The sequence below is a fragment of the Mus pahari genome, chromosome 13, assembly GCF_900095145.1.
Source record: "Mus pahari chromosome 13, PAHARI_EIJ_v1.1, whole genome shotgun sequence".
Classification (NCBI taxonomy): Eukaryota; Metazoa; Chordata; class Mammalia; order Rodentia; family Muridae; genus Mus; species Mus pahari.
In genome coordinates this window covers 1168832-1192268 of record NC_034602.1, presented here as the reverse complement: position 1 = coordinate 1192268, position 23437 = coordinate 1168832, and the positions used below count along the sequence as shown (strand labels likewise).

At 44.1% G+C, this 23437-nt stretch overlaps 1 protein-coding gene across 1 annotated transcript in view; it reads right to left on the bottom strand.

Annotated features, from left to right (window-relative positions):
* Positions 1-23437, bottom strand: part of Eml6 (EMAP like 6) — a 271194-nt gene that overhangs the window by 5154 nt on the left and 242603 nt on the right. Inside the window, exons 28-37 of the mRNA XM_021210974.2 lie at positions 14834-14912; positions 12346-12475; positions 10968-11066; positions 9888-10061; positions 6029-6237; positions 4257-4414; positions 3648-3762; positions 2438-2626; positions 896-1068; positions 343-505 (exon numbers count right to left, since the gene is read on the bottom strand). Coding sequence (XP_021066633.1) covers positions 343-505; positions 896-1068; positions 2438-2626; positions 3648-3762; positions 4257-4414; positions 6029-6237; positions 9888-10061; positions 10968-11066; positions 12346-12475; positions 14834-14912 — 1489 coding nt within the window. The remainder of the gene's footprint in view (positions 1-342; positions 506-895; positions 1069-2437; positions 2627-3647; positions 3763-4256; positions 4415-6028; positions 6238-9887; positions 10062-10967; positions 11067-12345; positions 12476-14833; positions 14913-23437) is intronic.

Below are 23437 nucleotides of genomic sequence, written 5' to 3'. Positions count from 1 at the left end.
AGTATTCAGCCCTGAGTCTTACTTTTTTGAAACTTACTCTTTTAATTTTACATTTCCAAACCTTGAATCTGTATAATTTTCTCTTTCAAGATGACTAGGGATATGTTCCCTGGTATTCATGTTTTGTTTTTGTTTCTTACTAAAAGATGAATACACTCAGACACACACACACACAATTTCTTAATTATCTAAGCTTCTGTCTTTACATTTATAAAATAAGGATAGTACTTGGAAGTTGCCTATGATGGGTGAATTAGCATGGTGCCCAGGACATATTGAGCACTCATGTAGAAACAATGTTTTTTCCTTGATTGCCCTGAGACAAGTTAACCAGAAACATACCTGAATGTATTTGCTGTCTGCAGAAAAGTCCATCTGAATGACAAAGCTTGGGATGTCTTTGCAGTAGCCGATGCGGTTCAGACTTGTGCCCTGAGTAAGGTCATAGAAGTCAACTGTATGCTCAGAAGAACCCACAGCTAAGAATCTGTTGTCTGGGCTGATTCTAGAGGGGGAAATCAAAAGCAAGGTCCATGAGGAGGCAGACTTGGACACGTAAAGATGGGCTAGCTCTGTCTCAAGCCCAAAGATATGTTCCTAGCTTCTCCCCAGTTTCTATGAAATTAAACAATTTTTCTGAATCTAATCCCACAGGAAAAAAAAATGGTGTTATGTAGTCTTTGGTAGAATTACAAGTATTTTTATATCATCATATCTAAAAAGACTGTGTGGGAAGTACCCTTGATTAGCCTGCTGTGGAAGCAATCCTTTCAACTCAGTTGCTCCAGCTCTGTGTCCCCACCATCACCAGAAGGACCCAGGTAAGGAGCGCCACCCTTCTGTCCCACACTCACTATGAACCTGATTTCTTTTTTTTTTTTTTTTTTTTTTGTACCTGATATCTTGGATGGCAGATTTCCGGTCTCGTTTTTTCCCCCAAACTTTCAGGGTGTTCACCAGCAAGATGACAAACTCTCCATTCTTCATGCCAATGGCCACCATCTCCCCATCTGGGCTATAGGCTGCACACCTGGCTGCATGGCCCAGGTTCACCTTGTTTAACAGTTTCTACAAGAAGACACAGAGAGACATGTAAGCCCTTACCACTTGTGCTGATCTCCATGGGAACTCATCAGGACAGGGAAATCAGACTACTTCAGCTCAATGCCATCTCATAGTAGAGCAGCTACGTGGGGGATAGCACCTTTTAGGACAGGGTTTGGCAAACATTGCCTGTTATGTTGTCATAACTTTACACTGAGCACTGTAGGATCTGTGTTCTAATTACCAGCTTTGTCATGCCAATTGTGAACAGTAGTAACAAATGTGGCTTCACCTATTGAAACAGGCAGCTGGCCAGACACAGGCCCTTGGCTCTGCCAGCCTCTTGTTAAAGGAAAAGAATGGGAACTTCAGCATACTAGTCAGATCATGACTGGACCCTCACTTTCTAGTTGGGTATGTATGTATACATCATTTCCATTACCATGGAGCAGAAAGGATACTGATAGCAGTGTTGGAAGATTTTTGTAAGTATTATTAATAGCATACAGGAAACATCCACTATACAGTGAGTAGAAGCTGTTTTTAGTAAATGTAACAGCTTTAGAACTAAACTGTATAATACATGCATGTGCTTGCATGGCTCTTCTGTGACCCTTACACTAAAACTGTGACCTAAATTTTCCCTAGCCATTTTGAAACAGAATTTGGTGTTTATTTTGTGCTGGATAAGGTTCAGTGACCTTTTTCTTGATATTTTACATTTTTACCCCAGATGAGCTTTAAAGTTGCTTTCCCAACCTTCCTGGGATCTGATGGGAAATCTGACATTCTCAAACACTTGAATCCCTGTCATTCTCCCCTGTCCTTTCATAAAAAGATAGTAATTCTCAGTTTGATTATTCCAGAATTATCAACATGTGGGGCTCAGTAGAGTACTTGCCTAACATTGCATGAAGTCCTTGGTTTGATCCCCAAGCACTCATTACCAGTGCTGGAGAAGTAGAGGCAAGAAGAGTCAGAAGGTTCCATGTCACCGGGTGGTGGTGGTGGTGGCGCACGCCTTTAGTCCCAGCACTTGGGAGGCAGAGGCAGGTGGATTTCTGAGTTCGAGGCCAGCCTGGTCTACAAAGTGAGTTCCAGGACAGCCAGGGCTATACAGAGAAACCTTGTCTCGAAAAACAAAACAAAACAAAACAGAACAAAAAACCCAGAAGGTTCCATGTCGTCCTTTATTTCATATTGAGCTCCAGCTATGAGACCCCTTCATATAAGTCTGTCTAGACAGATGAACTGCTGAAAGTGCAGATGGCATGTGCGAGGGAACTTTATGAGTAGGCTTTCTAACTTAATGCTGAACCAACTTCCCCCATCTCTGGCTTGACACAGGCCCTCTGTGCTCCTCCTGCTATGAACCTGATCATTGGCTCCTTACCTTGTCAACCAGGTCCCAGATCCTTGCTGTGCCATCATTGCTGGCTGAGATGAACATGTCCTTGGAGGGGTGTGTGGCTAGGCCCCAGATCTCCCCCTCCATGTGTCCATCAATCAGGATGTTTGAAGCAGCGCTTTTTTCTCCAACTTCAATTATTTCACCATCTTTGGTTCCTACTAAGATTTTTCCCTGTTACAAAAAAATACTATTAGAAAAAGGGCTGTATGAGTCCAGTCATCTGAGGTCCCCAGAAAGATCCAGTTCACGGGATACAAAGGAGAGGTGGGTACCAGGGGCGGGAGGGGAAGGGACAGCTGATGCTTAATAGTCAAATATTTTCCTATTAAAACATTTGAAGGTGACAGTGGTAGTGGTTGCACAAGTGTTTAATGGCAATGACTTGTACACAACGTGGTTAAGTTTTATGTGTTTTGCCACAGTTTAAAAATAATTTAAGCACTGCTAGTGAAACTGCTGCATTGTTACTAAATCAGGACATGCTGAGGCTCCTTGCAAAGGGCCGAAGAACCCCCTCCCTACTCACTTTGCTTTTTCTAGCAGTTGCCTTGGGTAGGGGCTTGAGCAGAGTCCTCCATCAACCTCTTGACAAACACCCCACAGACTGTAAGCTCCCTCTAGACTGACTTAATTCCTCCCGGGGCCATAGCAGGTGACCTTGACTGGTAAGTAAGTTGGTCTTAGACATTAATCTCGTGTACCCAGTGTAGCTTGCAAACACCATTGCATCCTGGCAACTACAACTGATCCTGGCAATTGTCATTATAGTATGTTTCTAATAAAGGTATAGAAAGTCTGACTGACCCTATAACTGGACTGACTTAACACCTTTCAGCTGTATCCAGCAGCATGGCTGCTTACAGGTATTGTTCCGCTTATGAGAACAGTGATTGGAGTGACAGTGGCTAACATCTCCTAAATGACTTCCTGCCAGGTAGACAGAAAGACACCCTCCTCAATGAAACATGAAGCCCTCTCGACTGACCTAGGCGGTGGACACACACAGGTTCAGAGACACACCTGGAGGAGTGGCTATGACTGACTGATGAGCTATAATATAATCTACACATATTATAATACGAGCAAACACATACTAGCAAAGTGAGTGGACAAGAGCAAACCTGTCAGGGTCCCCATCTCCTTCCTCAGCTCTGCTCTAAGGAGTGGCTCCCACAGGGCCAGCCATACTCACCTGGCCACGGCACACCGAGCGTACACACTCCACCAGCTGCCCTGTTTCCAGCTGGAAGGCCCGACAGCGCTTCATCTCCTGGTCCCACAGCTTTACAGCTCCTCCTTCCTTAGTCCTAAAAAAAAAAAATGGCATAAAGAGGTACTTACCATTGCCTCGAGACTTCCCTTCTCAGCACTCTATGCCAGCGCTGATTGTATGACTGCCTAGGCCCAGTGGATGTCCTAAATTGCCTTCAAATGCATAACTATGCAGGAAGGCAAGTGTAATCCCCAAAGCCAGTTTGTTTCTATTAGCTTGCTAGTAGTGTTTCACAAATCTTGCCTTCCCTCTACAGGTCCCTCCTTTTTGTCCTCCCTTCCCCCAAGAGCTGCTATGAGTAGCATTTACACATGAGCCAAGTCACAACAACTTTTTGAGAAGTATCGTCTAAGGTTTTAACTGTTAGTGGTTCTCTTTGCTACCCTCTTAGAAAGACCTTGGACTCTCCTGCAGAGATGACAGACTGATCTAATACAGAAAAGAGAGGGACACCACAATTGGCAGAGATTTCTGTCATTTTGTGCCTAGATAGTAGCAAACAAGTCCCCAAGAGGGACCTTTGCTTACGGCCGTTCTTTTCCACCAGTCACAATAAGCCCGTCTCGGAGGGTGGTGTACATTGTAAAAACAGGACCTGTGTGAGCCTTGGCCACCAGCCTGATGAGGAAGTGCTCCTTCCAGACATAGACATCTCCATTGATGGCACCAGTAAAAGTAAGGTTGTTCTGCAAACAAAGGAACACCTTGAGAAGCAGGAACTCACTGAAGGGTTCTTTCTCAGACACTGGCTTCTTTTTTGGTTTGAGATTAATCTTCATTATTTTTAATTATGCATGTGTGTGGTGTGTGTGTGTGTGTGTGTGTCCAGGCACATAAGTATAGGTATCTATAGAAGCCAGAGGCATTGGATGCCATGAAACCAGAGTCATGGGCAGTCATAAGATACCGAGTGGGTGCTGGGAATTGAACTAAGGTCCTCTGGAAGAGCAATAAGTGCTCTTAGCCACTGAATGATCTCTCCAGCCAGACTGGATCCTTTGCTGAGAGGATCAGCCAAGCATTATCAGTCTGATCCAAATTAAGCCAAACAGATTTGCAGAGAACCATGGAATGTGAGACAGTCACCTGGCTTTGTAATTTACTTGCTAATTTGTTTGGGCATTTTTGCATCCCTATTGTGAGAAACTTTGGAGGGTCAGCTGGAGACAGAATACCACAGGCCACTGTAGGGGAAGGGCCCACTCCAACCAGAGAGGAAACCTGACTAGGAAGTGGACACATCAGACTTGAAACACTAGGAGCTGCCTTACATATATGCCCGAAGTTTCTACTGCGGTATTTGTGGATGAGGGGGCCAAGAAGAAGAAAGAGCACTCCTTGAGAGTGGAAATGATTCCTAGCATCCGCAGGGATGTGTGTACTAATGTGTGTGCCTAAGCAGTGTGTACTCTGGTGTCACCTGCTCTGGATGGTGACCTTACCCCTTCATGGTTGCTCGCTGTCAGTTTGGATGGATTGAAAATCATCACTTCTCCAGGTTTCTGTATTTCTATAGAAAGGACAATGTAAATGGAAGACCACCCTGGATGTGGATGTCAAGATCCCCTTCTCTGGGGTGTCAGACTAAATAAGGAGAAAATGAGCTGAGCACAGGAGTTCATTTCTCTGCCTCCTGACTGTGGACACCACATGCTCATGCTATGCCATAATGTCTTTCCTGTCGTGATGCTCTGATCTTAACACACCAGCCACAATGGACTCTTCCTTGGTTAAGTTGCTTTTCTTAGCTATTCTGTCATAGCAATGAGAAAAGTAACTAATACTTTTTGATTCAACATTTTGAGAACAACAATAACAACAACAAAGTGTAAAATGTAGTTAATTAAGGGACTTGCCTTTGCAAGAACAAAGTCCTGAGCTCAATCCCCAGAAGCTAAATTTTAAAAAGCCTGGTGTGGTATGTGCTTGTGTGTCAGTGCGAGGAACTGGTGACAGGGAGATAGATCCCTGAGGGTCATTGGCCAGCCATTCTAGCCTAACTAACAAACTTCAGGTTCAGGGTAGACTATTTTGATGGAGCAAACACCACCCATAGTTGCCCTTTGGTATTCACACTTGCACATATCCACCAGCACACTGACAAACACATGTGTGCACACATTGAGATCTATTCACCTACTGATGCTAAGGATAGGGAACACTGATTACTAAAAGCTCCTTAATTGACAAAAGTGGTTTTCTTGTTGATTTTAGCTTCTTGGCCAATCCCTTCCCCACCATCCCATGCCCATGCCTAAGGGATTCAGGACCCTTTTTGATAAGTATCTGCTAGGACTCACAGCACCAAAAGCCACGGACAGCATCGTTTGCATCTTGGCAGCTTCCATAGACCCGATGACCCCTTTCTTGTATAGCAGAGCACTTCCCGCTAGAGTCCAGAACTTCATATGTTTGACTCCAACAGATACAAATTGTGTGTCTGAGTCAGGGCGAAATTCCACCACAAATATTCGTTCCAGGTGGCCCCCTCGGCTGGCAACCTTGGTACCTGTGTGGGTGACAGAGTCCAATGATGCCAGTCCTCTTTCTGTTCATGGACTAGGGCAGGAAGTTACAGCCAAGGCTGGTCTTCCATTCACTCTGAATAAAATCAGTGTTCCTTTAACTGCATCAGCTCCCTCTCAGACATCCCAAGGAGGCCATCTATCAGTGTCTGGGTAATTTCCAGAGAAGTAGGTGCTACTAACAGAACCCTTACCTACAAAGTCATGACTAGAGTAGGAAATGACTGTGGTCAATGAGGTGGAGGCTTCTTGACAGGTAGAACTGATCATGCCCACGTCTTCTTTATCCCAAATCTATTCACCCCAGCATGCCCCTCCGTCAGGGTTAGGGTCACTTGGGCTCAGATTCTTCATACACCTTTTATTTTCTTCTTTCTGCTTAAGATTCCCTGCATTTATTTTCTTTAACCTCAGCATTCCTTTTCAGTTTGTGAGGTTTAGGTTTAAATTTTTTACTTTTTATAGTTACTTGTTTTTCTTACTCCATATTCTAAATGTCTTCTGTGTCTCACTGAGCCTTCATCTTGAATCTGAACTCCACTTGAAGAACAGCTTTGAACATCTTAATCTCTTTGCTCTGCCCTCAGCTTCCTTGCCTGTGGTTGTTACAGCAATAGTACCTGCTAAGATGCAGTGAGAAGCTAAGAATGGATGCAGGGGTACATGCTTGGTCATGGTGACCATTCTACACTGGTGACTAATTTTACCTTTCCTTTGGGTCCTTTTAAAACTTCTGGGTTTCTATTCCTTTTGCCTGCTTTTGAAGACTCTTTTTATTCTTTTAAACCCTCTAAGTTTGCATTTTTATTTTAGACTTGTTACTTTTTCTTCAAGGCTCTTTCTACATGCTCTTAATGTTTCCGTTCCAATTTCTTCTCCCCCTCTCTATTATGTATCCAGATCTGTTTCTTCTCATCTTCTGTTCATTTGTTTTTCATGATGGCTCTCCAGGAGAGCAGAGGTTGTGTTGGCAGTGGATTTTGAATGAAGTTGGCCCACCCGTTAGCTTCAGATACTCCACAAAGGAAGCCTTTTCTAGGGGAGGAGGTGTCAGGAAAGCCCCTCTACTTCATACAATTATCAAAACCCAACAACTGAAACTCATCGCAGTAGTAACAGATACCTCTTTCCCTAAGACTTTAAAAACCCATGGGCTCCAAAGATAACATAAACTAAGTTTGAAAGCAAACAACAGATAAGAAGAAAAGTATTTGCAACTCTTGTAAGAGTCAGGATTAACACTGATGATCTATAAAGACCAACAAATCATTGTCTCCTGGGGAAACACCTTTCACCAGGCAGATTATAGGAGCAGCAGTGTCAGTGGCCAATAAGAGATTCTAAGAGGATCAGCCTTGCCAGCTATGGAAGAAACACAAAATTATAATGAGAGCCATAGTTAAACCACTGACCCTTTCCTCTTTTTTTAAAGATTTATTTATTTATTATATGTAATTACTCTGTACCTGACTTCAGACACTCTAGAAGAGGGTGTCAGATCTTGTTACAGATGGTTGTGAGCCACCATATGGTTGCTGGGATTTGAACTCAGGACCTTTGGAAGAGCAGTCAGTGTTCTTACCTGCTGAGCCATCTCACCAGCCCTCCTCTTGTTTTAATATAGGAATTTTTCATTGTAGAGACAGTGACTTAGTCTCTTGTCTGTTCAGAAGAAGTTACAGAAACATATATAGGACCTGAAATACGTGTTGTACATAAAAGGTCCACTTAAAGTCATTATTATGTAATAAAGTGTATATTAAGTATTTTATTACTCACACATGTGCTCTCTAAAATGACCCAATAGCAACTCAGGAATGCACACTATGCTCCTTACTGATAACACAAATGTATATATGTACTCTCCCAATATGTTCTATTTATAGGAAGGTAGGACTTGAAGGAAAAAGTACAACACACTAGAGAAAGGAAGAGAAGCCATGTCCATTCAACTGTGAAGAGACAGTAACTGGTTAGAGCCCTTCTGTATAGACCGACAGACACAAGGAGACCACCCTCCAAGCTTCTTCCCTCCTGGGAGCTCATCAAAAGGTCTGACTTTTCTAGCATTCACTCCCCTGGGAGGTCAGGAAAGCCTCAGATAGGAAGAATCTAGAACTAAGGCTCCAGTAGGCCTCGTGAGCTAGAGGGACAAGTAGGGGAGGTCAAGAGGGAGCGGGAGCTTGAAGATGGGCACCGGGTAGGGCCATTGCCTCACTCTTCTCTCCGGAACTGCAGCTGGAGTCAGCAGCCCGAGCAAAAAGGCACCTGGAACAGAACTCTGCCCCGTAGGGAGAGGACTTTATGAAAATAACTGACAGTGGATGGGCTCCTTGGGAAGTGATGGGGCTGCTTCTTTGGAGAGACCCATGCAAATGGAAGGAAGCCTGCCAGGATTTCTGTGAGCTGGTCCTGCAAGGTAGGTAAAAGATGTTCCTAGCCCTTCCAACTCTGAGATGTTTCAAGGCTGTAAGGTAAGAAACTCTACTTCTTATCAGCACTGTCTGGTTGATTCACTGACTACCTGGTATCACAAGCAATCAATCTGCATCACAGAGAGATGGGTTGTGGGGACACTCGAAGACAGTGAACTGTCAACAAGAAGATGGTGGTGTGGTTTTCTTGCTGGCGAGAAAATTAGCGCGGGACACTTTAAAGCCCTTCTTCCCACCCCTTCCATGAGAAGATGAGGAGATAATGGGATTCTCAAATACCAGATTGGAGCCACCTCTCTACTTGCCTGCTCATTGTGTCCCAGATATCAGCTGCAGATAGACCTCATTATTGCCCTTACTAATTGGATCTGCTTTTGCCAAGGCCAATCTGAGGATATACTCTGAAAATTGCATATTTCTAATTGTAAAACAATTACAAATTTAGTAGCAGCTAGTGTGTGTGTGTGTGTGTATGTGTGTATATATGTATGTGTGTGTTGGGGATGAATAAGAAAAAAATCATTAATTATACTATAAACCAGTAGTTCTCAACCTTTCTAATTCTGTGACCGACCCTTTAATACAGTTCCTCATGTTATGGTGACCCTAACCATAATATTGTCTTTGTTACTACTTCATAACTATACTTTTTCTACTTTAGAATCATAATGTAAATATTTGTGTTTTCTGATGGTCTTGGGCAACCTCAGTGAAAGGTCATTTGAGTCCTAGAGGCATCTTGACCTACAGTGATTAAGGTGAATCCTCATTTCAGAAGCATTAATGCATAAAAATACCTGAACAGCTAAAATTTGCTTTCGGTGACTACGGTCACTTCAGTTCTAATAAGGCAGCCAAGGTAAAACAATTGGAGCAGAGTTCAGAGGCCACTGGAAGAGCACTGAGGACAGAGTCTGGGTGTGGGATGGTGATGATGCAGAAGGGCAGTGTCAGCACTCTCCCAGCATACCCGCAGGTCCTTAACTAGCCACTACAGGCTCCTGAGCTGCCTCCACCTGGCCATGAATGGGAGGGGGAGGGGAGAGGGAGGGGAGTGGGTCTGAGAGTAGCTCACCAAGGATTGTGCTCCCCTCGCAGCAGGACCCCTGAGGGAGGATTGGGAAAGGCAGCCTGGAGCTCCATCCCAGCTCACTCTACAGGGGAGCCCTGTAGAAGCAGCATGAAGCCCAGCATGTTACCTTCTTGCCATCTCCAGACAGTGATGGTGTGCTCTGGATCCACGCCCACAGACACCAGGAGCTTCCCGGTTGCACTGAAGTTGATGTAATTCACCCCCTTGGTGTGGAAGCACCGCAGCATGGAAAGGGTGTGTTTGGTCATTGCATCCCAGATATGAATTGAAGGTGTTGTCCCTGAGTATGGGAGGCATGAAAGAGATGGTGGTACCTCAGTGTTTGTGTTCCATTAAAGGCCTTTCCTCAGACAGTTACAGTGAGGGTGGCGTAAGAGACATGTAGTCTGACCTGGCCAAAGAAAGACACTGAGGAACTGGCTGCTGAAGGCAGAGCATATGGATATTTATGTCTGACATGCTTGCAGAGGGAACTGGTGAGTTTGTATTTGTATCTGTAGCACATCCAGATATAACCAGCAAATGATACATTGACATGATCTTGCTGTGTGGATGGGAACTGTCCCAGCTGGGACAGCCTTACCTGTGCTCTCTGTGGTGTCACCTGCAATGGTGGGCAATGACAATGAAGAAGCATCAAGGGAAACAATAGCAAAGTAAGTCTTGTTCCTATCAGTGCAGCTCTTAGCCCCAGCCCAGCAGACTCCAAATGATGTATGAAAATGGACATGGCTTTGATGAAAGCAAGCAAGAGATTCTTTTGTAAGGACTTCCTTTGAGAAGACAAAGTAAAAACAAAAGCAGATGACTTCACAAATGTGCCAGTTTACATTTGTGGCAGGCAGTTTCTCAGGGCAGGGAGCTGGCACACATGCTGCAGTACATCCTTGCCAGGCATAATTGTCAGGCTTTGAGACACTTACACCTAAGGGTCCAGTCTGCAAGGAAGAAGACCATCTATTTGTTTAATTATCAGGCTTTGTTTTTATTTTATGGTCCCTCAGCGTCACTGTTCACTACATGCATCAACAGAAGTTACACAGGTGCTATATTTTAAAACTCAAGAAAAAAAAATCAACTGAGACATTAGCAAGAAAGGGTCTAACCTGCTCATCTCCTGAAAGTGCTCATAGACCAGTGGTCTATATAGCCCCAAGAACAGCAAGAAGCCAGCAGGGAGCCCTACCTATCTGGCTGGTGGCCACCACATTCCTGTACTTCGGGTGCTGATTCACTGTGAGGCAGAGGATGTCATCCGTGTGCTCCAGGTAGAAGCTCTGGCTGCCTAGAAAAGAGGGACCATGGGAGGTGAGTAGTGAGATCCAAGGGCTCTCTGTAGCTATCACAAAGCTGAATTGGGAAATCTGGATGTGTCTTATAAAAGATTATGCTTTTAGAAAAGCCAAATTATTGTTTTCAGAATTATCATTTTCAGAATAGTCTCGGGGCTATGGGGAACTGTCTAAAAAAATTCACATGCTCTGATGTAGGTCTGGAAGGACAAAAGCTAGTGCCTACAATCTGCTTTAGCATTTCCCACTTCCTGTGTGGGTCCAGCACACAGAGCAAACACAAAGCCTTCCAGAGACTAAGGGATGAACTTCATCCCTCTTCCCCTTGTTACAAGATCATTTTCTCAACATCTGCCCCTGTTCTGAAAGAGGAGCAGGGTGCTGAAAAGAATGATGTTGAAGGTGATGCTGCGCTGGGCAATGTGACTCTAGGAGAACCGTGTACAGAGTCCCCTTAGCAGGAATCTACCCACCTGGGTGCCTGAATGGCACAGGTCAAAGCTTTATCCTAAAGTCAACATAGTTCACATGACATGGAAGGAAGTATTTTACCATCTATTGCAGTGTGTATCCAGACTTCCTAAAGGCCTTTTAAAACCTACTCACATGCCCAAGTGGCAGTGTTGATACTCAAGGGGATAGTGCTATTAAAACCATGGCATGTGCCTAAAAAACGGAGAAAACATGAAAAACCTCAAAGCCTTCCTACCGCAAGGGAGGAAAATCAAAATGACTCAGTGACTGCACTCAAGTCGATCCATGAACTACTGCACTCAGCAAGGAACATGAGCTATGACGCTGGGAGGATATAGGCTGACATATCTGATCTGGTGGTGAGGATATGGATGTGGGTCTGTTACACACTCTCTGAAATGTTTCCTTTTAAAGCTTTATTTTTTGTTGTTGTTGTTGTTGTTGTTGTTGAAATCATGGAAGAGGGTGCCAAGTACTTCTACTGATGACATTATTTCTGTGAATATTGCTCCAGAGTGAAAACAAGCTGGACCCCGTAGCATACACTTCTACCTCTAACACTTGGGAGACAGAGGCAGGAGCATCACCACTTTGAGATGGAAACTGGCTCCATTTGCTTTACTCATTTCTGAGTTCACTTCTGTTTCCAGTCTGGCTTCTCCCCACTCTCGTCCCTCTCACTGCAGAGAAGCTGGCAGAAGCACAGGCAGCTCCCGCCAGTACCTATACCATGGTCAGTCCAGGTTGGGGCTAGAAAGGCAAGAGGTCTGAATCTAAGAGCTGAGTGGGCAAGGCTACCTGTGGAGAGGTTCTGCACAATGCCAGCTGCCGCAGTATGGAAAATGATGTCGGCACCATCATTAAGGTAATGCAGGTTGTTGCGGCAGTCAAATCCTCTGTAGCCAAACACGTGGTCCAGAGCCAGCTCCTGTGGTACACACAGTTAGGCATCCTTACAGGTTAACAGTGGAGGAACAATGCCACACTGCACATTGCACGAATAGCCACATTTCTCACAGGAACATTATGTGAGGCCGATATCACTCACTAAAGATACTGGACCAGATAAGGATGAAACACAGCCCCCCTTTCCAGTCCACTGAAATGTTAAAAAAAAAAAAAAGTGACTTTCCCTAAATAAACTAACGTGACTTTTAGGTTCTTCAGGTGAGTCACAGTGTGCAGGCTAGGTGGCCTCCAGTGGTCACCTAGAAGTCTCACATGCATGCCCTGGCAGATAGTCACTCCTCAGCTCAGCTGAATCATGGCTCAGAGACCACCATGAGCAGGTCCCATAAGCAGCTGTGACTGCTGTCAAGGCTGCTGGGTGAGCTGAGGTCATGCCTCATGTGTTGGTTATGACTCGTCCCACAAAGTTTCTGTACATTTGCATTTTCCCAGCAACTAGACAGTTCTCTGGATTCATAGTTTTCTCTTTTGTCACATCCTCTATGCCAAAGAGCAGTGGCTGATTCAGATCAACTCTTGATTCCTTTTAACATACTTTTACTGAACTCCTCCATGCCTGGCCCTGTGTTAGCTCCAAAAGCAAGATTTATAGTGGGTGGGTCCTATTTCTCCAGGTTCCCCGATTCTGGCCCTATGGAGCTAGCCAATTGCAAATATCACATTATAGCTCCTAAAATGCAGTCATCGTCTTTCACTGTCTTTAGGGTAAAGCCTGAACTCCTTGAGTTGGCACAAGATGTACCCCTACACAGCCATCTTCTGAGCATACTGGGTAAGCTGATCGACATTGATCATAGGATTTCCTATGTATCAACTTGTTTTCTAATGTTCCTTTTACCTCAAAATCCCTTCTCTTCCTTCCAACTAAATGAGTCTCTACATACCCCTAGATTCCCCCAACGTATTTCCCAGGAATGAATGTAATATGGGACATTATCCTGAATACAGTAGCCAATTGAACCAAGAATGGTCAGTTAGACAGTCTTCTGGGAATTTAGAACAGACATTGATGGGCTCAGTAGATTAACTACTCCAGGAGCTATAAACTCAGGTGCTAGGAAGCACTAATAGTTCACTGTGTTTATGACAGCAGTTCAAGAATTTCTTAGAGAAAAACTATTTTAGGTACCCCTGAGCCTCTGCTTAACAGAAGATAGGCACCATCTTGGCTCATAATGGCTCTTCTACTGTTAGATCCTGTTCAAAGTCCCACACCAGCTGTATTTCCTAACTTGAGCTATCTTCCAAAATAAATATCTAAAAAAAAAAAAAAAAGTTCCTTTCCAGAAAAAAAAAAACTTCTGGCAGCAGTGAGAATTTATGGTCTGTCAGCAGAGGCAGACATACATGGGAAGGCAGACAAGTGTGTGCTGAGGCCTATGGAACATGGGTGTGGTGAAGCTGGGTAGGAGGGCTCCGGATGACCATAAATGAAGGTCCCATAGAGGCAACCCAGAAAAAGTTCTGGAAGAACTACAGTGTGGGGGAACTAAGAGGTTCTGTCTGCATCCAGGCTGCAGAATTAAAACACAGGACTTCACAGCTCCAGACCATGGGAGAACATTAGGTGGTGAGCTTTAGTTGCAGGAACTCATAGGTCATGAGCTAGCAAGGCTACTCTGGTTGAGGTTTTCAAAGCATGAACTCTTACTGGCAGTGTGAGACCCTTTTGGGTATTAAAGTTAGCACAAGGCATAAGATATTTAAACTTTGAAGAGAGGATGCTGGGCTGTGGGTCTATGAAAACAGCAGGCTCACTGGAGCTGACCCTCAAGTTTCAACTGTAGGCCCAGATTTGCCCCCCTCCCTGGACTGGTGATCTTGGTAATGGGTCCTGTGAGCTGCTTGATCATCCTTCCACCATAGATCCCTCATGTGCAAAGGAAAGTAACAGTCCCCACCTCTCTCTGAAGAGTGGAGAAGAGACATGCAGCACCTGGCACTGGGGCAGGAATGAGATGAGAGATATGCACTACTGCTTTCTTTCCTGTCTGTAAAAAAGGAGCTGAAGTCCCAGGAGGCAGAGTGCCTAGGACAATGGAGCCTAGGGACTCCATTGAGGGACACAATGCTCTTATAGTTAGTGATGATTTAGGTAAGGCTGAGGGAGAAGCAATGTGACCCAGGGTTGGTCCCAGAGATGGGACAGGGGATACAATGCATACAGAATGGAGATGGGGACAAGAGGGAGCCAACAGACCCCATTTGGGTTCATTTGACATGATGTACTCTTGAAGTCAGGCAAATGTAGATGTCTCCTGGCTGTGTCAGAGCCTCAGTGATCAGATAAACATGCATGACTGTTGAACCTCCTCACCTCAACCAGCTTCTTTTTTTTGGTGATGTTGTTCTTCTGGAGTTTCTCAGGCTGGGGAGCTGCACGGCTCACGGGTGGTCTGAAACAGAAGTCAGAAGAAGCACAGGGTTGAATAAAGGGCTGCTGGCCCAGCAGCTAGCTAAAGCCAGAGCCAGGGAGGTCCTTGCTTCTCTCCCTCCTCGCAGGACATTCCCCCAAGAGAAACAATACCTTGAAATATAAGCTGTTCCACTGCAGATGTGGCTCTGGGCTCACAGGTCAGAGTTGGTTCTCTATACTAAGCACTTTCATAGCATCAGTTCCCAGTCCCCCAATACCTAACAATATCCTGGAACCCAAGAAGAATCCTTGGCTAGAGGGACTCAATTTAGAACTAAGGACAAGCCTATGTTTGCAAAAGAAGAGGTCATGCTTCTTGACCTCACTGGCCATCTCTCCAACAGGAGGTCAAAAGCCTAACCTGCTGTGTAGCAGGACTTAGAAGCCAAGCTGTGGAATAGGCTCTGAAGCTGTGTGGCTGGTCTGGCCACAGAAAAGGGCAAAAGGAAGAACGGGCTGAAAAACCTCATCCCCCACTCTGGTCTGACACTCAGGGTTATGGTCCACATTAAAGCTGCTGTCACCACACCAAAGTTTGCTTTTTCCTTCTACCTTTTAGTGAACGATACTCCCAAGTTTAGCTAAGAGAGTTTACTAAGAGGAAACCCTAGAGGACTCCTGTACAAGAAGGCCAGCTGTTGGCCACAGTGGGATCCCTTTGGTCAGACTTATGCAATTTTAGCATGGGATGAAGGAGCCCTGCAGCAGCTCCTGCCCCAAGTCTCACACCAGTAGTCAGTGTTCTAGGGAAACACAAAGAGAAAGAATTACCTGGATCCCCTTGGAAGCAGAAAACAAAGGCAAGTAAGAAACTTAGTTCAGGTTAGGGCAGCACCAGCAAGCACCTCACTCATGCACAAGCATGTACCAAGTGACCAGACATTCCTAAATAGTACAACCCATGCTTCCACAGCATGCCAGTCCAGAGCTAAAACAGAAATGAAAGAGTGCACCAGCTACACGGTAAGAAAGTCATACCCTGGCGTCTTTGGGCAGACTGTACTAATTGTCTACATGGTGGGAAGAGAAAGGGCGGCTTTGTCAATGCTTCCTGCACACTTGGTTTCATGCCCGGGGAGTTTGCTTAGTTTAGAGTGTGCTGGGGAGAGACTCATTGTCAGGAAACAGCATCCTCTTGGATGACTTGAACAAAGCACAGTGCGTGGCTTTGTTCCAAAATTAATTTTGACTCATAATTTAGCCTAATCTCAGGTTTTTCAGTAGGTCAGCTTGTCGGCTGGAATAGCTAATGGATTTTTGGGGGGGTTGGGGCAGGGGAAACAAGGTACCTTTATTTTTCTCAGAAATTCTTCAATCAAAACAAATTATGTAATCATAAGTGATAATTGGACCAAATGGTATTAAAATGAAGAGAAAGGACATCTCTGTAAATGACATCCCCAGCTGACACTGTTACCATCAAATTGAGCAAAATCTCAGGATTGTGGCATGCCAGTTCAGTTCCCTCAACAGACATTTCCTACACTTCCATTATCACTTCCCAGGACATCTTCTCTTTCTCTTGTCTTAGTGGGACTTTCAAATAAAATCTTTGGGTTTCTTCTTTTACCTAGGAATGTTGAAGTATATGACAAAAGCAAGCCAGGGGTTGCAATGGGAGCAAGAGTGTGCTAGATCTACCACATAGGTCAGAACTTCTGATTCAACACAGGGTTGAATGGTTCCAGGGTACACGCAGGTTGTATAATATACAACATATTATACAGTATAGAGTATGCATACAAGTGCAAACACTGTGTTTATATATATACATGAAATTGTATATATACACAGAAAGGCAATCTGATGCCTTTGGTCATCTTTATTTTCAGTTAAGAAAAAAAAAAAAAAGCCCCAAACTCTAAAAACCAAAGCAGTAAAGCAGTCTGAGAGTTTGTCTTTCTTCACAAGCACAGTCTAGAGCTGCATTGTTTTAAAACTGAAGGAAAGAGGAGCAATGGGAAGAAACCCGCATCAGGCAGAGTCTGCCCTTTTCAGGACCAAGCCTTCTCATTTGTTCATGGATTCCCAGTGACACAGCACTAGGCATTCACTGAACACCTGAGCTTTTCCCAGAGTGCTGTGGGTACTTACTTGACAATTCCCTGCCTCCAAAGGAAAGCAAGTTAAAACACAATACAAGTATTAAAAGCTTCTTTCCAAGCATCTATAAACAGTGTTTGAACTATCAGACGTGGGAGGAGCTGCCAAAAACGTAAAGCACAGATAAATGCTGGTGGGTTAGCACTTTTAGCATATCCAAATTCTTCTAGATTTAGATCCTACTGGAAATGCCACTCTGAGAAACTCTGCCGAGGTGGAATGAACAGAAAACACAAGAATGTTCACTAGCGTTTTGGTCTAATATACTCTTTACAGTTGGTTGGCTGTTTTGGCTCAAAGTGGGGGAGCCAGGAGCACAGCCAGTGTTTGGGAAGGGACTCAACAGATTTAAGAACTGCAGAGGTGATCACGATGGCAGGATCTAAGGGTGATGGGGGCAGAAGGAACCAAGACACAAAAGAAAGGAGGGCCTTGAAATGACTCAGGGGAAGAAGTTTCCATGACAGGAAAGATGCTAAGGGAACTGTCCCTGAAAGAAAGCAAGTGGGCTAATTCTGAGAGGAGGATGGACAGGAGACATAGCAGCCTTATTCTTGGGTGAAGTACTGCTGAAGGTCTGTCTTATCTCAGCATAAGGAGGATGGGAAGCTCAGCACAGTGCCGATTCTTCTTCCCACTGGCCTGGCTGCTGAAAGGAAACTATCCTGACACACAGCCTTCCTCATGAAGGCCCCCAAGGGAGGCTAACATGCCTTAATATTCCTTTCTATTTCCTTATCACCTGTAAAAGCTGCTAGGCTGAGAGATCCCGAAGGAGGCATGAGCAGGGCACGCTATGACCTGAATGCATAAGAGACCAGAGTCTTTAGGAAAGTTCCTGCAGCCAGGATGAGCCACTGTGCAAGCTGAATGGAAAGTAAGGTTCTGAGGAACAAGAGGCTGTGGGGTAGGAAGGTTAGCTCCCCTCACTACAGAAGACAGGTTTGAAGGTTTTTCATTTTTAGCTGGACAATGTGCAATGTTGAAAATAGCCCTAAGAAATTTTCCTAAGGAAATGTTAATTGGTTTAGGTATTAAAATGGCTCTAAGAATAATGCACCAGAGATAGGCTCCTGCGATCCATGAACCCCAGGCAAGGACAATATTTATAAATATGTAGGAAAGGAGGCACATTTCAGAGAGGGGGTAATAGAGGGATGTAGAGAGAGAGAGGAAGAGAGAGAGGGGGAGGGAGAGAGAGAGAGACAGACAGAGAGAGAGAGAGACACAGAGAGACAGAGAGACGGAGAGACAGAGAGAGAATGAATATCTCTACCATAGCCTCAATGTTTCAAGATTAACTCAGGTTTAGAGAAAGTCTCTGAAACTGTGGGAGCTATATATTATCAACCTATTCTATCAGGTCTGTTCCTATGCCTCCCAGAACCATCTAGAGCAGTGGTTCTCAACCTTCCTAATGCTGCCACCCTTTAACATAGTCCCTCATATAGTGGTGACTTCAACCATGAAATTATTTTCATTGATACTTCATAACTTTTTTTCTACTGTTATGAGTTGTAATGTAAATATTCAATATGCAGTATATCTGATATGTGACCTTTGTGTAAGGGTCCTTCAACTCCCAAAAGTTGTAACCCACAGGTTGAGAAACAGGTTGCTCAGTGGTGAAGTGTAATGAAGGGCCAAGAATCGGGTGGAGAACCACAGGGTGTTATGAAAAAGCCTGCCATCTTGAAAATGTCCCTGAAGCCTAGGGCCACACACCTACTCCACAGAGGCACGGATTTGCACGAATGGCTGAAGGCCAAGAGGGCAGCAAAGAGGTGACTAAGCACCACGTGGCAGATTACTGAAGAGACCTCTGTATTAATACAAGGATGGATGATGAACTTGACTGCAGCAGCAACTGGGGCGAAGGCAAGGTAATTGTGAAGCAGGCGTCACTGTAGCTTACTGGCTTTCCAGAAGTAACCCCAGCAGCACTCTGAACATGAGTCAGCCTGCAGGGAATGACAGGTTGTGCGGGGAAATCTTGACTTCAGATGGGCATGGGAGCTTTGAACAATTCTAACCTAAACTAACTGCAATTTGACCTGCACAATGGTAGTAGCCAGGCTTCTCCAGCACTTTACCTCTGGAAAAGCCTGACAGCTCTACAATGCCTAGCAGTTTTAATTTTATAAATTGTAAGTTCCATATAGAAGTCAATGCTTTGCTTCAAACCAACATAAAAAGCCCTGTGGTTTGTAGAAAGAAAACCATTTACAGAAACATCATTAAATTCAATTAAAAGTCAACTATGCAGGTTTTTGGTGACCACCCACCTAAACATAAGCCTTAATAATGATCAATTTTAGCATTTCAGGGTTTAATAGATATTTTAATTTTAGCTTATTCTACCCACCTTAAATAAAAAAGCAAGAATCTGCAACATTGTACTTGCCCGGAGTAGTCACTGAGAGCATTTTTTTTTTTTTTTACAGACTGTGGGGTGAAGTGAGGAAGGAGAATTGAGCCCAGGGAGAAAAGACTCTGGGCCTGCTTACGTAAAGTCACTCTGCCACCACAGTATTCCATACTAGCAAGCTCTTGAATGTCCCTCTTCACCAATGGAATGGGAATGCTGGACTAAAGGATCGTCCCTCCTAGTGGGGCACAGCCAGATCTCAATGCTCCCTGTTTATTGGACTAAGGATTGTTGGAGTGAGGATTTAGTAGTTCTCAGTATGACCTATTCTGCAGCACTTGCTTAGAAAGGTTGTCAGTTCTTTGCAACAATACAAGCTTAGAGAGCAGCTATTGACAAAGCAGGACAAAGGGCCTCTGTGGAGGCCATGGAGCCCAGGAGGCTGTTCACTCACAGTTGACATGGTCATGGAGGAGAGCCTTGTCCTGCTTCACCTCTCCTCTGGCTAGCTTGAAATTCCCACACAGCTACTGATTAAAAGCAGCACTTTTTTTTTTTTTTTTTTTTTTTAAATTGGGGGCAGGTTCTCTCCAGAGATTTCCTTCTCCAAATATAGCATAAAAGCTTAGGGGAAAAAAAAAAACCTGAGATTGTCTGTATATGGTTATTTGCTTAAACTCAAGGAAGTGTGTCTAATTTTCCTATTTTTTTTTAACACTGCCAGTCATGAACATGTTGTAGCATGCTCTTTGTTCCATCACAAATTGGCTGGCAAGGCATCTTTGTATGTAAATTAGATATATGATAACTCAAATTTGTTTATTTTTAGTTCCCTTTGCCTTTTGTGACACAGACTTAAACCAAACATTTCAATTTCTTTTTTTTATTTTTTATTGATTATCTTATTAATTTACATTTCAAATGTTATCCTCCTTCACAGTTTCCCCTCCGCAGACCCCCATCCCACTCCCCATTTCCTCCCTGCTTCTATGAGGGTTCTCTAAGGTGTATATGATATGGATAAAAACTATCATTTAGCTAAGCAGTCACCATGGCCAGTTGGAGCATCCTCAGCTTGTGCATGGCTCGCCTATCTCACATAACCACAGGTGCTAATAAAATGAAAGTAAAGGCAATGCTGACAAAGACGGAGGACTGACATACACACTTACTCATTCAAGAAGCATTTGCTTGCTATTTACTATGTGCATGGCACTGTACCAGCTGCCTACTATGTGCATGGCACTGTACCAGCTACCTACTATGTGCAAGGCACTGTACCAGTTACCTAGTATGTGCAATGTACTCTGCCAGCTACCGATATGGTAGTACTATGATAATTAACCTTCAGAAAGCCAAGAGTCCCATAGGAAAAGTCTGCATATAGTAGAAATGTGTCAGTGTTACAGATGAACATATTAAGGAATTACAGGGGACAACCAATTTGGGGCAGAAACAAGAAAACAGAACCAGGCTGGTACAGATCAGTGGTTACTTGCTAGTGCTGCCTTTCTGAGTGCCCGGCTTGGTTCCCAGCACCCGCACATGACAGCTCATATGGCCTAGAAATGCAACTCTAGGGGGTTCTAACACCTCTGACCTCTGAGAACACCTGCATAGTCACATGCAGATACACCTGATTAAAAAAACTAACAACAAACTCCTTATAACATTTCTTTATAGTATATGCAGTAAACATTCTGGTTTTTTTTTTTTTTTTTTTTGCTTAGGTCTATAAACATAGTCAAAATCAAATTTTAGATCATATCCATTTAATCAAGGTAACTAAATAGTTTGGAAACTATTAATGCCACAGTGGAACTCTGAGGTTGTTTGCAGGTACCCCTTGCCAGTTGGCAGGTAAAGACACTGTTATTTTAAAATGCTCACAGTCAGGACTGGTGAGTAGGCTCTGTGGATGAAGGCATTTGCTGCTGACCCTCAAGTCATGTTCGACCCTCATACTCACATTGTGGGAGAAGTAGCGCACGCTCCATAGACACATCAAACACACACGTAGATGCAAAACAAGACAAAGTCTGATTTTAGGATTGGCAAAGTTCCTTGTTTTCCTCAGGAATATATACCATAGACACTAAAAGTGAATATGTATCTAAAATATTAATATAAGAGAATACTTACAGGTTCTTTTTCCATAATCCCTGCTAAAACTAATTCCTGCCCTGCCACCTCGGTGTTATGGGTACCATTCTTGGATGAAAGCAAGCTGGGCTTAGGAGAAGGGTGCTGTTGTTTCTGAGGAGGGACCAAAAGAGCTAAACCCTATCTGCAGTCTGTTTTAGGTTGCCATGACATTGTTCCAGAGAACTCATACTTTAATAAGCAGGCTCAGCCCATTAGGAGTTTGGCTTCTAGAGACTCAGGCTGTTTTATATCTACAGTCTCAAGAAGAAACAGTTCACAGTGTGAAATTTATTCCTCAAAAACGAATGGCATATGCACCTTACCACCCAGATATGAGCCCCACCCCAGCATTCCACTCAGTAAGACCTCAACAGACACCGCGCAGTAACACCAATACACTGTCTGTCCACATGGAAACTGACTTGTAAAGGAGAGTCCCTCTCTAATGTCTTACCCACTCTGGCTGTCAACACCATGCAGCCAATGAACCACAAACCTCTGCCATTTCCCTCTTGATAAACACTTTCACTACTCATGTGTCATTGGCCTGTCACTGCTGATTTGCTAGCAAGTTATTTCCTCCTGCTGGCTGATGAGACTCAAGGAGGGTGAGCTATCTTTGTGGTAGATGGCAGCTTGCAAAGTAACAGCTTTTCCTCAGTCCCTACAAAGGAGGAATGGTAAACAGCTCACTTGGAACATCCCCAGGTCTAGGGGGTACCTACACCCTATGTAAGCAAGGAGACTGTCTCTTATATGAAAGTTGTTAGCCCCCTCTTGTTGCTAGAGACAGGGAGAAGGGTAAGGGAGAAATGGCAAGTCCCAAAGAGGGACACTGTGGAGAACCTGAACATCTGCAGGGTCTACAGCTGGGATTGCGGAAAGATAAGAAACTGTCAGCTAAGATCAACTCACTATGGGGATTGCAAGGGGCTGGGTGCCACTGTGTGTACTACTATCAATACACATGGAAAGAAAACTGACAGAGAAAAGCTACCTAGCCCCAAAATCCCTATCAAACGCCCAAAGGGGACAAAGGACAGTCCCACTGAGATGTAGCCTGAAGGCAAGGGCCTTTCCATTTCAAGACTTGCCTTCATGCTTTAACTGGTCTGGGGAGACTTTCTGTATTGTAGATAAAAGCACCGTGGAGAAGGAACATTTTGTTTTCCTTACTCACTGGCCTTTGCTCTAACTGGAGAGTTCATTAGTCTGCTGTGGCCACTGCTGACCCCTTTGCTGATATTAGAACCTGCTTCTCTGAGCCTCTGGTGGAGAGTGAAGTCCAGTCATTCTTCAGTAATGCCCAAGGCCTTCAGCAGCAGACAGGAGCTCAGAGACCAAGTCCCTGCTGGGCTCTGTCTTTTCAGTGTGTGACATTCACTGTTGGACTACTCTGACTGCATTGTGTAAGCCAGTCCAATAAGTTCCCCTTTAATACATTCATTCTTCCAGTTCTGTTCCTCTAGAGGATGTGACTAATGCAGCTATTCTTGTCAGGTTTGCCACAACAATGAGAAAAGTGATATAAAAATGCTTTTATATTATAATGTAATATTGTATCATAATATGATATACAATTAAAGTTCGTTTAAAACTTCTTAGAAAATAAAGTGGTTATTGATAAACCCCTTCTCTCTCTCTCTCTCTCTCTCTCTCTCTCTCTCTCTCTNCACACACACACACACACACACACACACACACACACACCAGTTGAGTATCCAGACCAACTCTATCTGATCAGATAAATTGCCAATCCCAAAGACCTGAGTTCAACTTTCAAGACCCACATGACAGAAGGCAAGCACTGATTATTACAGGCTACCCTCTAATCTGCTCAGAGGCACAAGTATACCTGCCCTCCACTCAAATAAATGAAGAAATGTAAA